At 41.3% G+C, this 17,556-nt stretch overlaps 1 protein-coding gene across 1 annotated transcript in view; it reads left to right on the top strand.

Moving 5' to 3' along the window:
- Nucleotides 1–17,556, top strand: part of retreg1 (reticulophagy regulator 1) — a 30,223-nt gene that overhangs the window by 997 nt on the left and 11,670 nt on the right. The window contains exons 2-3 of the mRNA XM_034208290.1: nucleotides 1,050–1,156; nucleotides 3,874–3,904. Of these exons, the coding sequence (XP_034064181.1) occupies nucleotides 1,050–1,156; nucleotides 3,874–3,904 (138 nt within the window). The remainder of the gene's footprint in view (nucleotides 1–1,049; nucleotides 1,157–3,873; nucleotides 3,905–17,556) is intronic.

Below are 17,556 nucleotides of genomic sequence, written 5' to 3'. Positions count from 1 at the left end.
GTTTAACGTTAACGCATAGTGTTTATTATTTTAAATGAAGTCTACAGATCTTGTTTTTTCCTCCCATAATAATGTTTTAAATGGTTACAATGGGTTTCCTTTTTCAGTTCCTTTAATATCAACCAATATTGACCAAAATAAATGTTATTCTTTCTATGTTATGGTGCCACTTCATTGGGCCTATAACTTTAAACATATCAGGTGTTTGTTAATATTTGACACGATTTATCCTGTTAGTTCTGGAGTATTACATTTCTTGTCATTACGTATATTTTAAAAATGATATTCCAATGTAGCCTATATACTCTGAGTCTATAGCCTGTGGGGGAAACGTCTGAAGCAATGGGAGTCAGGACTCAGAGAGACACGAGGAGAGCTGGAGCTTTGATGGCAAACACTGACGGTTTATTTGGAGCTTCGGCCGGAGAATTCACAAGACAGGTCATGAGCCACGAGTTGTCACAGGTTGAGATGCCAAACCAATTCTGAAGAACTCTACCCCAGACCCATGTGTCTAGTTCAGAGAGCATCATCAACATGCTTCATAACAAGATAGAATGATAACACCTCTATCAGCTGACGCCAACAGGCAGGAACAGGGAGACAAAACACTGAGAGCACAGCAGCCAAGGTTACAGGTGCGTGTGCTCAGTGAGGACAGTTTGAACTGATAAGCTGGGTCACAGTTATGGGCCTTGGAAAATATTTCCCCACATAGCCTATATATTTAGTTTACATTTCTGCGCTGAGACAAAATGAAATATTGGTGGGAAAATGCCAAAATCTTGGACACTGGAATCAGCCGATTATGGTATAAAATATGGTACAGTTGTGTTAAACATTGTATATATTAATTCACCAGTAATGGTAATGGTATTCAACAGCGAAGGTCCATTAGTACAGCAACAAGAATCCAACAGCAAAGATGAAAAACTCCACACCAACATTTTAAAGCAAAAAATGATTACCCTTCTGCATAAACCCTTAAACACCAGCCATGCACTGATACAACTGTTTTGTGATGTTGGTGAAACTTTTATTTCCTTAAGGTTTGTGGCCTTCACCTCTCTCCGAGGATTCAGCCTCCTCTTCCTCCTGCTGGCCCTGCTGGTCGTCATGGTGACCATCAGAGACATCGCTCGGTCCAGATCCACAGGTAACAACAACACACCTGGGTACAAATATCTCTCAGAAAACACAAATCAATTACACACCTGATTTATATCCTGGGTAAACATATCTATTTATATCAGAAAACACAAAGGGAGGATGCAAGTACATACATTCCAAATACATGAATGTTCCACCCTATGGGCAAAAAACTAACAAACGATTATCAATAAAGGTGTATTTTTGTATAAATCCTAATATTGGTTTGTACTTAAAAGTCATTTATACTCCTCAATTGTTAAAAGCAGCTTCTCTTTCTTGCCATGTATATAAAATGATTTGCGGTTTAAGGCTGTTGGTCAGAGAAAGAAGACTTCATGACATGAATGAAATACAGATGTAAAGACTAAACAATGAATAAGTGACTTTAGCTGCAACATGAATCAAGAAACATTCAAAACTAGAGTTTCCTTTTTTTAATTTGTTATTTCTCCTTTATTTTACGTGGATTTTCTCCATTGAGATTCTGAAAGTCTCTTACAAGAGACTCTGGGCCGGCACAGAAGCAAACACCATCAAACAATGAATTAGCAGAATTTAGTTGCACTCTTTATTAGGGGTGGGAATCACCAGGCTCCCCGCGATACGATACTATTGCGATACTTAAGCTACGATAGTATTGCGATTCTACGATATGCTAAGTATTGCGATACGATATATTGCGATATTGCAAATCACATGGGTCATATCCATGTCCGTCGTCCCTTCCTGGTTAAAACATGTATTTGCAATATGAATAGATAAGATAAGATAGAGCTTTATTGTCTCCCTTAGGAGAAATGTGTCTTGGGCATCTAGATAATACACATAAAACATTCAGGTCAATCAGTCATAGATACAGAACAGAGAAACAAACAAGAAACATACAGGTACAGAACTTTCCCTATTGCACATACATAATAGTTTATGTGAATAACCCAATGTGTGTTCTTTGAACCTGAAAAGCAGATGGCATTGTTTTTGTTACTTTCATTGCAATTGTATTCATGTCTTAACGTAACTTCCTGTTTTATATACGGCCATCTTTCGGAGGGATATGCTACAGTTTATATGAAAAAAAAAAAAAAAAAGTTTATATAATAAAATATCGATACTTGGCGTCCGTGTATCGATACAATATCGCCACGCAAAGTATCGCGATACTACGCTGTATCGATTATTTCCCCCACCCCTACTCTTTATGCTGCTTCCATGCTTATTAAATAGACTTGTTTCAGGTGACTCTGTAGCTAACACAGTAACGGCCCGTCCACACTACAGCTTCAAAAAAAGCTTGGAGCTGGGCGTGTCTGAAGCTCGACCAACAACCAATCACATGAATCTCCCGCCCCTGACACACAAGCAGCGGTTTGATTGGCTAGAGCTTGTACTGGCATATGATTTGATTGGCTGACGCTTCCACCGAAAGCTTCAGAAGCTTCAAAAGTTGAACATTGCTCAACTTTTGCAGCCTGAAACGCCAGGGAAGCTCCGCTCTGCTTCCCACAATGCAGTTCGGCGAAAAGTGACGTCACCCCATTCAAAGTGAATGGGCAGACACGTTGGAAGCTTCTTCCAACGCCGCTGTGTGGACGGGCCGTAAGGGTGCATCACAATGCACTTTAACCGAAGACCTTGGAGTACAACATCTATGCACAAGACCGGAGGATGCAGCTACTACAGATGTTTAATAAGTCCTATTGACAGTGTTTTTTAGTGTTGAAAAAATGACTTTCCATTAGATACCTACACATCTTTGTCACAGACTGAAAACCCATCTGTTTTGACTGCATGTCAACTTAAAATAAGTGTGGCTTATTTTAAAGCTAATGTACTTGTTAGACAGTTCATGGTGGATTGCACTTAACTTAAGTCGCTTCAGATGAAAGCAACACTGAGATGTAATGTAATGTAAAGCCCAAATCAGAGACGAATGCTAACTGAATAACAACGGCAGCAGTTTCTTTAAGATGCTTGATGTTAGTCCTGATGATTTCCCCCTGACTCGTTAGCCTGATGAGAGAGGACGAGTCTGACGTGAGGAAGAGTCAGACTCCTCAGCCTGAACGTGAACTATTGCACTTCTACCTAGACGCATGTATTCCTCATGTCATTGATGTCTTTAGAAACACATTAGGTTTCTATTATCCAAAGAAACAGCTCTTCATTTTTTACATCTTAGCTCTGTGGCTCTGACTCTCGTGCACTTAATATTTGTTTATTGTAAATGGACACCAATTAAAGAGACAGTGCACTTTAAAGGGATAGATTGGATGTTTTGAAGTGAGGTACTTAGTCAGTGTATTACTCCACAAGTTTGTAATCTGCAGCGTCTATGCACCTACATCTCACATGTTGTCCTTTAGGCGCATGAGTTATTTCTACATAAAACAATCTGGCTGTGATGTAAAGTGCAAAATGTCCAATGGCAATATAAATAGAAACCCCAGCTTGCTCACTCTACAACAAAAACGCTGCATATTAAACCAGTAGAGGTCAGCGATTTAAAAGCAAAATAGTTTGAATTAGCTCGACAGCCACAACGAGTGTTTAAGAGCGCAGTATTTGTCAAGAATTATAACCTTCAGAAAGAAATATTTCATGTTGTTAGAACTGCCTTTTCTATAAAGGCAACCAATATCGGTTTGCACAGTATTTTGTATCAGTCATCTTTATGCTGTTTTCCAGTGAGGTGATGAATAATAGATCTCTTCTCTCCCACAGGAGCTCACTTATGGCGCAGCATGACGACAAGGTAGGTGTGTGTGTCTCTCTGTGTGTGTGTGTGTGTGTGTGTGTGTGTGTGTGTGTGTGTGTGTGTGTGTGTGTGTGTGTGTGTGTGTGTGTGTGTGTGTGTGTGTGTGTGTGTGTGTGTGTGTGTGTGTGTGTGTGTGTGTGTGTGTGTGTGTGTGTGTGTGTGTGTGTGTGTGTGTGTGTGTGTGTGTGTGTGTGTGTGTGTTGTGTGTGTGTGTGTGTGTGTGGTGTGTGTGTGTGTGTGTGTGTGTGTGTGTGTGTGTGTGTGTGTGTGTGTGTGTGTGTGTGTGTGTGTGTGTGTGTGTGTGTGTGTGTGGATCAGTAATAATCCTATTGATTGAGGAAAACATTTTTTTGGGCGTGGCAAAGCTTGAGGTGTGTCATGGGCTTTGGATTTGAACGGTTAGAACAATCTTATACAAAGGAAAAATAATGGCAAAATAAATAGAATGTCCAGAATGTGGCTGTTTTTTAAAATGTATTTTTTTTAAAAACGATTCTGCTCTTTATTTTCCCTCTCCTGTAGTGTGTTCTATAGGTTTGTGTCCATGTGAACATCAGTGACATCACTATAGGCGCATTCACACTGCGGTACTTTTCCCACAAAGGTTCATGAGAACTTAGTTCATGAGAACTCTTTAGTTCTCATGAACTAAGTACAGATCGCGTTCACACCGGAATAAGTCCCTGGGGGTGGATTAGGCAAATGAAGCCGCTGACGTCACTTCTTCTTCTTCTGCTTTGGGCTTACTGGCAGGCCGCAAACCACTTCACGGCGTATACTGCCACCCAAAGTCCCCGGCCGGAAGTCCCCGGAGTTGGGGACTGGCTTCAGTTGAAGCTGCTGGGACTCCCAGCAGCTTCTACTGAAGCCTTCCGAGTAAATCGCCAGAACGCCGACACCTCCTCATCTCCACCGCTCCCATGTTTTATGTTGTGTTGCCATAAGTTAGTCTCTCTGTGTTTCTGCGCTGGGCTAATGCTAATGCTAATAATGCTAATGCGAGGATAATAAAATGGCGGCTTCACAAAACTTTTTGGGAGTTTTACGGGGCGTGGTTTGCAATCCGCCCAGCCAATCAGAAATATAGCTCTTTTCTCACAAAAGAGCCGCTCGAAAGTCCCTGCTCTCTAGCAGGGACTTTCGAGCGGCTCTTTTTGGTGTGAACGCGATAAAAGAGTTCTCATGAACTAAGTTCGCATGAACCTTTGTGGGAAAAGTACCGCGGTGTGAATGTGCCTTATGTAACACTCACACTCTATTGGCTAGTGCTCCAACACGTGATTTGACTAATCACAACAGAGCCGGCCAGCTAAGCAATCAGAGCAGACTGGGCTCTGGTTTCAGACAGAGGGTGAAAAGAGGTGCTGCAGCACAGGCAGTATGAGGAAAACAAAGAGCTTTTTGAACATTAAAGCATGGAGACATGTAGAGACACCACATACTGATATACACCTGAACATCAGCAGGAGAGGACTCTTTAAAGTAGAGACACTACATACTGATATACACCTGAACATCAGCAGGAGAGGACTCTTTAAAGTAGAGACACTACATACTGATATACACCTGAACATCAGCAGGAGAGGACTCTTTAAAGTAGAGACACTACATACTGATATACACCTGAACATCAGCAGGAGAGGACTCTTTAAAGTAGAGACACTACATACTGATATACACCTGAACATCAGCAGGAGAGGACTCTTTAAAGTAGAGACACTACATACTGATATACACTTGAACATCAGCAGGAGAGGACTCTTTAAAGTAGAGACACTACATACTGATATACACCTGAACATCAGCAGGAGAGGACTCTTTAAAGTAGAGACACTACATACTGATATACACCTGAACATTAGCAGGAGAGGACTCTTTAAAGTAGAGACACTACATACTGATATACACCTGAACATCAGCAGGAGAGGACTCTTTAAAGTAGAGACACTACATACTGATATACACCTGAACATCAGCAGGAGAGGACTCTTTAAAGTAGAGACACTACATACTGATATACACCTGAACATCAGCAGGAGAGGACTCTTTAAAGTAGAGACACTACATACTGATATACACCTGAACATCAGCAGGAGAGGACTCTTTAAAGTAGAGACACTAAATACTGATATACACCTGAACATCAGCAGGAGAGGACTCTTTAAAGCAGAGACACTACATACTGATATACACCTGAACATCAGCAGGAGAGGACTCTTTAAAGTAGAGACACTACAAACTGATATACACCTGAATATCAGCAGGAGAGGACTCTTTAAAGTAGAGACACTACATACTGATATACACCTGAACATCAGCAGGAGAGGACTCTTTAAAGTAGAGACACTACAAACTGATATACACCTGAATATCAGCAGGAGAGGACTCTTTAAAGTAGAGACACTACATACTGATATACACCTGAACATCAGCAGGAGAGCACTCTTTAAAGTAGAGACACTACATACTGATATACACCTGAACATCAGCAGGAGAGGACTCTTTAAAGTAGAGACACTACATACTGATATACACCTGAACATCAGCAGGAGAGGACTCTTTAAAGTAGAGACATTACATACTGATATACACCTGAACATCAGCAGGAGAGGACTCTTTAAAGTAGAGACACTACATACTGATATACACCTGAACATCAGCAGGAGAGGACTCTTTAAAGCAGAGACACTACATACTGATATACACCTGAACATCAGTAGGAGAGGACTCTTTAAAGTAGAGACACTACAAACTGATATACACCTGAATATCAGCAGGAGAGGACTCTTTAAAGTAGAGACACTACATACTGATATACACCTGAACATCAGCAGGAGAGGACTCTTTAAAGTAGAGACATTACATACTGATATACACCTGAACATCAGCAGGAGAGGACTCTTTAAAGTAGAGACACTACATACTGATATACACCTGAACATCAGCAGGAGAGGACTCTTTAAAGTAGAGACACTACATACTGATATACACCTGAACATCAGCAGGAGAGGACTCTTTAAAGTAGAGACACTACATACTGATATACACCTGAACATCAGCAGGAGAGGACTCTTTAAAGTAGAGACACTACATACTGATATACACCTGAACATCAGCAGGAGAGGACTCTTTAATTTGAAAATGTATGAATATGAGCTTCACCCCTAGACGTGCAGAGGTGTGTCCACCATAACATTATATTTATAATCCTGTGGGAAACACTCCTCTCTTATCTGCACTGTGGAGAAGCTGCAGCCCACGCATGACTCTGATATAATCCTCTCCGACTGACCATGTGACGGCTCAGTTTCACCTCACAAATCACTGACTCACCTTGTGATAAAGTGTTAACATGAGACATTTGTCGAGAGGGGGGACACTGTAGGGAAGACATGTTTGGGTTTTGGGTTTTATGACTGAAAACGATATGAAAGGCAGACGACCTGTCACACAGCATGTTTCTGTGCAGGATAGAATCTTATTCAGTGATATGCTCTAAGCTCTGTTTGGGACTTTGTTGTTAAGAAATCTTTTTGTACTTAGCTTTTTTCAAATATGAGTAAAATAAAACAATGTCTACATGTAGAGAGTGGTGCAGTAAAAAGTCCTAAACCGAGAAAAGAGTTAGCATCCCAAGAATTATGAGTTCCATCATCTTGAAGTCAAGTGTTTGGTTGTAATAAGGTCTGTGGTAACACAAGCTGAAGATATGTTTGTTCTAGGACATCAGTCAGTCAGTCATCATGACGTCAGTAAATACCCCACTGGTGAACAGAGGTTGCTAACAAGTGTCTAAAGGAGACGACTAAACGTCATCACGCCCAACATTAGCCTCCTTTAGCTTAGCGGTGGTGACGTGAAGTCATGTGACCGTGCTGTAGTTCCTTTATAGCCCAACATTAGCCTCCTTTAGCTTAGCGGTGGTGACGTGAAGTCATGTGACCGTGCTGTAGTTCCTTTATAGCCCAACATTAGCCACCTTTAGCTTAGCGGTGGTGACGTGAAGTCATGTGACCGTGCTGTAGTTCCTTTATAGCCCAACATTAGCCACCTTTAGCTTAGCGGTGGTGACGTGAAGTCATGTGACCGTGCTGTAGTTCCTTTATAGCCCAACATTAGCCTCCTTTATCTTAGCGGTGGTGACGTGAAGTCATATGACCGTGCTGTAGTTCCTTTATACTCCAACATTAGCTGCCTTTAGCTTAGCGGTGGTGACGTGAAGTCAGGTGACCGTGCTGTAGTTCCTTTATTTCCCAACATTAGCCACCTTTAGCTTAGCGGTGGTGACGTGAAGTCATGTGACCGTGCTGTAGTTCCTTTATAGCCCAACATTAGCCACCTTTAGCTTAGCGGTGGTGACGTGAAGTCATGTGACCGTGCTGTAGTTCCTTTATAGCCCAACATTAGCCTCCTTTAGCTTAGCGGTGGTGATGTGAAGTCAAGTGACCGTGCTGTAGTTCCTTTATAGGTCAACATTAGCCACCTTTAGCTTAGCGGTGGTGACGTGAAGTCATGTGACCGTGCTGTAGTTCCTTTATAGCCCAACATTAGCCACCTTTAGCTTAGCGGAGGTGACGTGAAGTCATGTGACCGTGCTGTAGTTCCTTTATAGCCCAACATTAGCCTCCTTTAGCTTAGCGGTGGTGATGTGAAGTCAAGTGACCGTGCTGTAGTTCCTTTATAGGTCAACATTAGCCACCTTTAGCTTAGCGGTGGTGACGTGAAGTCATGTGACTGTGCTGTAGTTCCTTTATTGCTCAACATTAGCCCTCTTTAGCTTAGCGGTGGTGAAGTGAAGTCATGTGACCATGCTGTAGTTCCTCTCTAGCCTTATGTTAGTTTTTTACGGCATTATTAAATGTTTTTAATGTTTGTTGGTATGTTTGTACATGCCCAGAGACTGCAGATGGAAATTACCCTAACCCAAATCCCGAACCCCTTCTCATTATAACAACATGTAGTCAAATTTAGAAGAAACAATATTAATATATGTCACCTGGTTTACTCTCGTGCCCTCATTTTGAAGGAATGTGTTTATGTTTGTTACTCGATGCCAGCGCTAAAGGCTCGGTGGGATTGAGAGGAGGTGAGAGGGATTTGTGGGCGCCAGGCTGGATGCAACACATCTGAGTTATGTAACATAAAGCCGGGTGAAGCCAGGTCAGGGTCGAGTTTGGGTATAAAAACAAGAGCTGGGATTCCATATCAGAATTATAACAATAGAAGTTAAAAAGACTGAATACAATCAGGACAATTGAGCTGAATGTCTCTTCCGTGTTGATGAAGTCTTTGGGGAGAAAGAGGGTTACTGAAGTTATTGCTAACTCATTTGTAGGGAAACTCCAAGAAATCAGAAATCCTTTATTTGTCCTACAGTGGGGATATTTACGTTGTACAGCAAAGGGGACCGTGCAGATAAAAAGGCAAATACATGAATATCATAATCTTGAATAATTTGCACATCAGATTTTAAACCCAACTCGTCAAATACGTCAGATTTGTTATTGGCTTTACGCTTCAAACTATGATACTTCACATTACCTGTTCATCATTTTTGCACCCCAGTTTGCACTTCATACAGTTTTCCATACATTTCAATGCACAAATATAACTTTTTGGTGAGGATAAGGACAACATTGTGCTTTAGGTTCAAATAAATGTTTGTTATCCATTTAAGTACTTTATGCAACAGTACATTACATAAAACAACTGCAACATGGAAAGCATGTACATTTTTTGATATACTTTATTAATCCCCGTGGGGAAATTTTTTCTCTGCATTTGACCCATCCTAGTGTTAGGAGCAGTGTGCTGCCATTTTGAATGGCGCCCTGGGAGCAGTGTGGGGAACGATGCCTTGCTCAGGGACACCTCGGTAGCACTTGGTATTTCCGGAACTTGAACTGGTGACCTTCCAGTTGCCAAGCCAAGTCCCTATCGACTTTGCCACCACCGCCCTGAGAAGCCTTTATGCAATCAAATGCAACTGCCCTGCTATACAGTCTACTTATATGATGCCTATAATGTGCATTAAAGTTTATCCTGTACCTTATAAACTCTTAACGTATCTTTCATTTATCTGAAGTTCGACTGTTAGCAGTTGGCTTCACGACATGCTCCTTCTATTCTAATTTACATATCTAGTTCCACTCTACCCTCTTAGCTTCCTCTCTCTGTGACATTTGGCCAGCAGCAGAGTGTTTTGGATTGTGTTGTTGTCACCTGCTGCTGTCTGTCAGAGAGGATTGTGGGTAGTTGTACATCAGGCTCAGAGCGAGGCTCATGCAAAGGCTTGTGGGAGATTAGCCGCTGACTCAAAATGTGAGCTGACAGCTGGGATGTTTGAGCTGTGGATGTAGTCCAAAACATAGCATTGGCCATCTATCGGGTCCAACTTATGTATTTGTTTTTTTTAATGGCTCAACAAAGTGTTTCCTACCAAGAGTTAACATTGGTTTCTTATAGTTTCTGACAACAACACCTTATATATAGAGGTGGCATTTAAATAACTTTTAAATTATTTAACCCTAACCCTCTCTGTAGTGGTTTTGGTATCAGAAAGTATTCATTCGTTTTTTCTATTTTGACATATTTTAGTCTTTAGTTAGTAACAATTAATAACTTATTTATCAACTATGTTCACAGATCGCATTTCGCACATACAAATGATATTACATACTTTATACTTTTTACATAAAATAAAACAGAAAAATAAAACATTCAATAAAATAAATATACAAACACAAATTTATTTAAGGTTTCGAGTGATTTTTCTACATTTCAGGAAAAAGGATTCCTGAATTATATTAAATAAAATATAACGTTTGTTTCGTCTAGTTTCTGACAACTAAACCTTATATATAGAGGTGGCATTTAAATCACTTTAAAATTAACCCTAACCCTATCTGTAATTATTTTAGGATTTACTTTTGCAATTACTTGCAACTCACCAATCGCACTTTGCTCATAGTACAAATTCACAATTTTACACTTTATACATAAAACAAAACAGAAGAATAATACATTCAATACAATTACAATACAAAATATAAACACAGATATATTTACGGTTTGAGTGATTCTTCTACATTTCAGGAAAAAGGATCCTGAATTATTTTATAACGAATATTTTTCCTGCATTATTAGAAACAAAGAGCATGAGAGAAAGTTGTGGGATTCTGAATGATTTTCTTAAATTTGAGGAAAGTAAGATCTCTAATTATAATATACCTGCATCATGGATGACACACATAAAGCATGACCATCATCTTGTGTGTGATTATGGAGTAAGTTCAGCATGTGGACAAATGTCACATGACCATTAGCTGGATGTTGTTTTTGTTGTTTCTAGGAAACACTTGCTGTGCTGCTTTTTGTTCCCACAACAAACACAAGTGCCTTAAGAGTTGTGAAACCTGAGTGTGTGTGTGTGTGTGTGTGTGTGTGTGTGTGTGTGTGCATGTGCGTGCGCGTGTGCGTGTGTGTGTGCGTGTGCGTGTGTGCGTGCGTGCGTGCCTCCCTCAGCTGTTTCTCCACTGTCTGAGCTGTTTCAGAGGTGTGACTTGAGGCAGTCGAGCCAATCAGATCACTTGCCACAGAGGGGGGTGTGCTTCAGAGTGAAGCGTCTGATTGAAAAGAGGGCGACTGGTAGAAAACAAAACAACAAACCAGACTCGAGAGTTTCATCACAGTCAAATGATCAAGTCATATATAACCAAGAGTCATAGTGTCGTAATATTTGTGTATTTATTACCCATAAATATTTGTGTTGAATATTATACATATATTTGGATCACTTTGAAGTCAGTTTCAAAATTAAACTAAGCTATACAAGTATCTATTTTTTTGGATCCAAGCTGCATAATAACATTTGAAGGATGCATAGATGATGTACATTAAATATTTCAATCATGGTTTATTATAAAGACATATCGAAATATCAGCCAACACTTTGTCTAATTGTGGATCAGTTTATGGTCCAGTTTTCCACAATACAACATGTCAAGATGTTTAAAATGTTCATGATAATCAAGTTTTGTTCCTCATTTTGGGGACCAGTCAGGCACTGGTAGATTCTTCACATAAACAAAAGTGTGTACTACTCCATCATGTAGACCTCAAAAACGATATACTGTATTTCTTAATATATATTAAATTATATTACCCTTTCTTTTCCCGTAACCTTTTCCGTTAACCTTGCCTTTTCACTTGTAAGTTAAGAGTTGAGACCATCGATTGGACTCGGATGTGTGTATGCAAAACTTAAAACGACTTCTACCAATGGAAGTGAAAGTGTTCGTACTGGGTAGTAGTCTGATTTACAGACATCTCCCTTTCGAATGTAAGTAAATGGGAAAAGTCTTTTTGGGCCTAATGACGTCACCAACTGCCACTAAAGTTGTTGTACCACCACTCGGCCACTACGAACATTTGCTTCAACGCCCAATGCTCTTTCTGGAGGTTTGGTGTGGTTGGTTTTGTAACCTTTGGACAGTTGTTATGCTAAGCTAAATCAGGTAGTTAATGGCAGTATAGCTTCATTACCCTCATACTGATATTGACTGACATCTTCTCATCTGACTCTCGGCAAGAAAGTTCATTTCCAAGGTGTTTAGGAAACCCCTTCATCAACAGTCACATGACCCCTCTAATGCTGGTGTCACTGACACTGAGGAGGCGTGTCTGGGTTGATGTCTTGTTGGTGTTGGGGTTGGTGGTGGAGGGTGTTGCTGTTTCTACACCCCTTAACCCCATCCCTCTGTCCTCCTGATGGCTGCCAGTAGGAATGTAGTGTGACCTGGGTATTTTTAGACGAGGCCGCTTGAAATACTCCAACCGGGGCTTCATTGAGGATAAACACAAGCTGCTCTCGCGCCGTGTGGCACTTAAAAACAAAGTTGGCTCGACCCTTCATTTTCGCTGGCATTTTTTTGAACTGCAAAGATAAGTTGTAGCTCTCTCCATCGTCTTGAATATCCAGGGTTTGGCTGCTTTTAAAAGATAATTCAAACCTTCTGAAGGCACCTGAAGCTCTTGAGATGTCTTCTGAAGATTGTGGGGCAGGACTGAGGTATGTCTGGAGTTTGTTGTGATCTAGTGAATAAAGTAAACAATAATTTAAAGGGTCTTTTCGCCCCAAATAACATTTCAGTTTTTATTTTCTCACTAACCTCTTGCCATGCTGATTTCGTTTTTGAAATATAGGTTTTTAGATGAAAGCCTCACAGATTTCATGGAGATAAATGGAAAAGTGTTTCTGGTTATTAAAGATATATTTTTTTGTTCATAATCAATGGCACAGTTAACCCTAGTTTCATTATACTTAGGATAAAGCTCTGAGAATTATTATTTTGTTGTCTTAATTTGGTGATTTTGGTAAACCTTTAAGACCTTTGAATACTGAATATGTTTCCACACTTAGAGGACTGCAGTCTTGTTCTTGTCTGTGTTTGGATTGTGCAATCAGCGTTTAACGTACACAGGCTATTTGTTCACCTTTTCTCATGAGGAGGAAAGTTGGCTCACATGTTTGGCACATTCTACTCTTACTTTAAATTTAAATAGGTCAACAACATGAACAGCAGAGCATGGATCTACTTGGAAAGCGGCACACATCGCTGCGGCATCTCTCCCCTTCCTTCCATAACACCGTCGTCTTATATTACCTGCTCCTGTTGGATTCATGTCATGGCCAGACGGGCCTTTTGCAAACCGTAACCTCAACCTGCTTAGGTCAGCTGTATATGTGGCTGTACATGGAACATAAACAGGTATTAGTTGCATCAGAGTCGGGGTTAACATATTTAGACCTCTTCCTAATCACGAGTGAAGAGCTTGGATGTTTTTGTCGCCATTCCTCACATTGTTTGTCTCGCTCTATTTTTAAAGCACCGTCACGGGCTTGTTGGAGGCTCAGACACGCTGCTTCCTGTGTTGTTTCAGAGATCAGAGGTTGGGTAAAAAGTTACATCTGCCCGTCAGCTGCTCATGTGTTGCCGCTGCCCTGCTTTTCCACCTGGGACGCCTTTGACGTGACAAGTTCTCTGTTGAAAGTTGGACATTTATCTGCCTGGAGTGACATCGTCAGACTATGGTGTCTGACACTTCTTCTTGTCCGCATTGATTGACAGATCAGTGGGTGGTCTGTAAATATCTGGAGCATTGAAACAGTTGTTGGTATACAAAATGTTTATGGAGCTCAGACAGCATGTGACACGAGGGCTAAAACATGTCAGGATTTGCAGCCCATTTGTGTTAGGATGACTGTTATTCTCCTCAAGTTGTGCAAATGCTTCTGGATTAAAATGGCTAAATGTAATTCACTGGGGGCAGAATCAGTCAGAGAGACGGATGGGAATATAAATCCACCCTTCATGGCGTCTTATGGCGCGTTTCCACTGCAGCGGGTAGCTCGCTTTAAGCGTGCCGAGCCGTGCGGGGCCCGTTTTTGGTTGCGTTTCCACTTGACCTAGTACCAGCTAGCGGGTCCTAATTCACAGTTTTTCTGGCCCCATAAAATTGTGGTTCTAGGGCCAGGAACAACCAGGCTGAGTCGGGCTGAGTATGCTAAACTAGAGAGAATCGCTGGAAAGGGGCTACAACTACAACAAGATGAACATATTTGACCATGATTTAATTGTAATACACGTTTCTAAATGATGCCGAAGTAACAACATACTGATACCGGTTAGTAAAAACCATGAATTAATGCTTTGACAAGTCTGCAGACAGACGGCAGGCGAAAAACCCTTTAAAATGCGTGTTTTCTAAATGGAGCTTGGCTAAGCTAACGTTATATATGCTCCGACCGTCCACACTCACAGCAACGGCCTATACAGACATAAATAAACCAGCGACTGTATTCGCCATGACACAGGCAGTCTGTGGTTTGTACTTGTTTAACTTTTGTCTAGTTTCTGAACAGATATGAAGAGCTGTGAGCTCTGAGTGCTAAGAGCTAACGGCCATGTTGTTTTTCTGGGGGCTCATTGAAGATGACGTCACGGCTCCGCCTACACTGCGTTACTATAGTAACTACCCCAGTTCCTAAACTGTAATGGAAGCGCAGCATTAAAGTGAGACGGGCCTAATAAGGCCTAACCAAACCGAGCGAGGCCGAGCGAGGCCGAGCGAGGCCTGCAGTGGAAACGCGCCATTACTGAAGTCCAACTGAATTTTGCACTCTGGCAAGTGCAAAACTAGCTCCTATAACACTGTTCTGGTATTCGTCGACAGCCAGATCTGTGACATGGTGAAACTTTACAGTACTTCATCCAGGAAGACTCTTTCCAGGTACAAGTCTTTATTTCGTGGAACGTTGCAATACTGATCCTTTCCATCCCCCACTGCTATTAGTGCTTCTCATTATCACTGTCACATGTTTAACCCATCATGATTCCCCGGAAATCAGCCTCCTTTTGAAGGAGTGTGCCTGGAAAGTGAGAGGGGGGCAACCGGTTGACCTTACGTCATCAGGGTTATGTGTCAAGGCTGGGTGTTTGGGTGGGTGTTTATGGGATACTTTATCTTCTCGAGGCTTCTCATGCGTGTTACTCTTACAAACATAAAGCCCTTTAAAGACCACATCTTCTAATTAGCACAGGAACCTAACAGCTGTATAAACTGGCGGGAACCTGCTTAGCTGTTGCTGTAACACGATCTTCATGGTGATTTCACACCAGCTGTTTACAGGACAGCTTTCACAGAAGGTGTATGTAATCCATCGTTTGTTGGATTTAAATTTAGTACATTGTTACTTAATCTGATGAAACATGTTGAGGCACTTACCTTGCCCTTGTTAGACCTACAGTTTTGTTAATTTGGTTAGGCTAGATTGGTTTGAAGCAAAGCAAAATGTGATTTCAACCATCGGTACGTTCAAAAACATAAAGGTGTATATATAGCTCTTGAATGCTAAAAAGAGGATCTTTGCTTGATATATCATAAATGTAACTAGCTTACTGTTAAGCCCCAAAGACCCCTTCGGCGGATCTTTTTTTTTTTTTCACGACACTCTGTCAGTGTGGCAGTGTTGGGCAAGTTACTTTTAAAAAGTAACTATTAATAGTTATAGTAAAAAAGTAACTAGTTACTTTATTAGTTACTAAATTATAAAAGTAAGTAGTAACAAGTTACTTTACTTTACTTAAAATAATAACAATAAAAATACAAGTTTTTGTGTTGGTTTTTGCTGACTAGTTCTCTGAAGGCAACAGACTCGACCGTTGCGATGGGCAGCATGTCCTCAACAACATACCTGGCAATCAATCTGTTTAGTTGACATGTGGCGATTTAAAAAACATCGTTTTTTGGCTGTTTAGATGGTGTTGCTCCATCTGGGTCACTGCCGGTGGTTGAGACGGTGGGGTCTTTGGCGACTAGTTTTATAGCCCCATGTACATTAGTTAGGTGCTTCAGGAGATTGGCATTGCTGTTATTCGATGTGGACAATGCTTTCTGTCCTGCACACAGTTTACATTTGACCATAATATTTTTTGCGTCCTTTATCCCCACAAATTGAAAATAGTGGTTAAATCTCCAAGTTGTAAATGTGCTGCTGCTCTCGCTGATACTTGCATCTGCCATAGTGTGTGTGTGCTGGTGGTGACAGTGTTGCCAACTCCATAGTAAGGAAAGTAGCTATTGGCTGTCCGAAAAGTCGCCAGAAGTCGCTAAATGACGTCATCGCCTAATTTGCATATCATGTAATGGCGGCTGTAGGAGAAAGCATGGTAGAGGGGAGTACAAAAAACGTTCCCAACCCTTCAAGGATCAAAACTTGAAACCACCGGAGTTAAATCCAGACGACAGTAGATCAGAAATGTCTCTATTCTGCAAGGTAAAATTACTTTGTTGCTTCCCCGTCTTAAGCAGAACATAACTTTATTATAGTTTGAAAGTGAGTGAAGAAACATTTACATTTAAATCCCGCTCAAAACCGGGACGGCTTGGCAGTTGGCGCATGCGCAATTCATTTGCAGTCTCGACGCGGGGGAGTGTGGTTGTCTCCTCTCTGCTCTGACTGCAGCAGCAGCTCTGCTGCGGCCAGGCAACTGTCAGTCTGAGCGCCTGTGAGTCCTATGGGAGGGAGGCGGGGCTCACGGCAGCACCCGCGGCTCGTTAACTGCAGAACAATACGTGAGTCTCCAAACACCAGAAAAGTCCCTAATAACACCATTATAAATCGTTAGATTAGTCGTTAGTCGCTTTTGACACAAATAAGTAGCCGGAGGGTTTGGAAAGCCGCCAAATTTAACGAGAAAATCGCCAAGTTGGCAACACTGGGTGGTGAGCGTTGCCGTGTATGTGTTAGCAAGTGTTTGTGTGTCTGTGTATTTTCCCCATAAGGCAAGACCCGCCCAACTCTGTCTCTGATTGGCTTACCCTGAAATGTTACCCCGCGTTAACCACTCATCACTCCTCTCTGGTTACTTTCACTTTTCCATGGTACTGTGAGAGGATATCGCTGTATTCGCCTGTAAGTTACATCCACAGGGAGATTCGGTTCAGTTCCATCACATAATGTAACGCAGGAACGCACCCATTTAAATCACAGTAACTATAACGGCGTTACTGAATGGGAATAGGTAACTAGTAACGTTATTAGTTACCGCAAAAGGTAGTTGCGTTACAGTAACGCGTTAGTTTGT

This window comes from Gymnodraco acuticeps, unplaced genomic scaffold (genome assembly GCF_902827175.1).
Source record: "Gymnodraco acuticeps unplaced genomic scaffold, fGymAcu1.1, whole genome shotgun sequence".
Taxonomy (NCBI): Eukaryota; Metazoa; Chordata; class Actinopteri; order Perciformes; family Bathydraconidae; genus Gymnodraco; species Gymnodraco acuticeps.
This window is presented reverse-complemented; position numbering and strand designations above follow the sequence as displayed.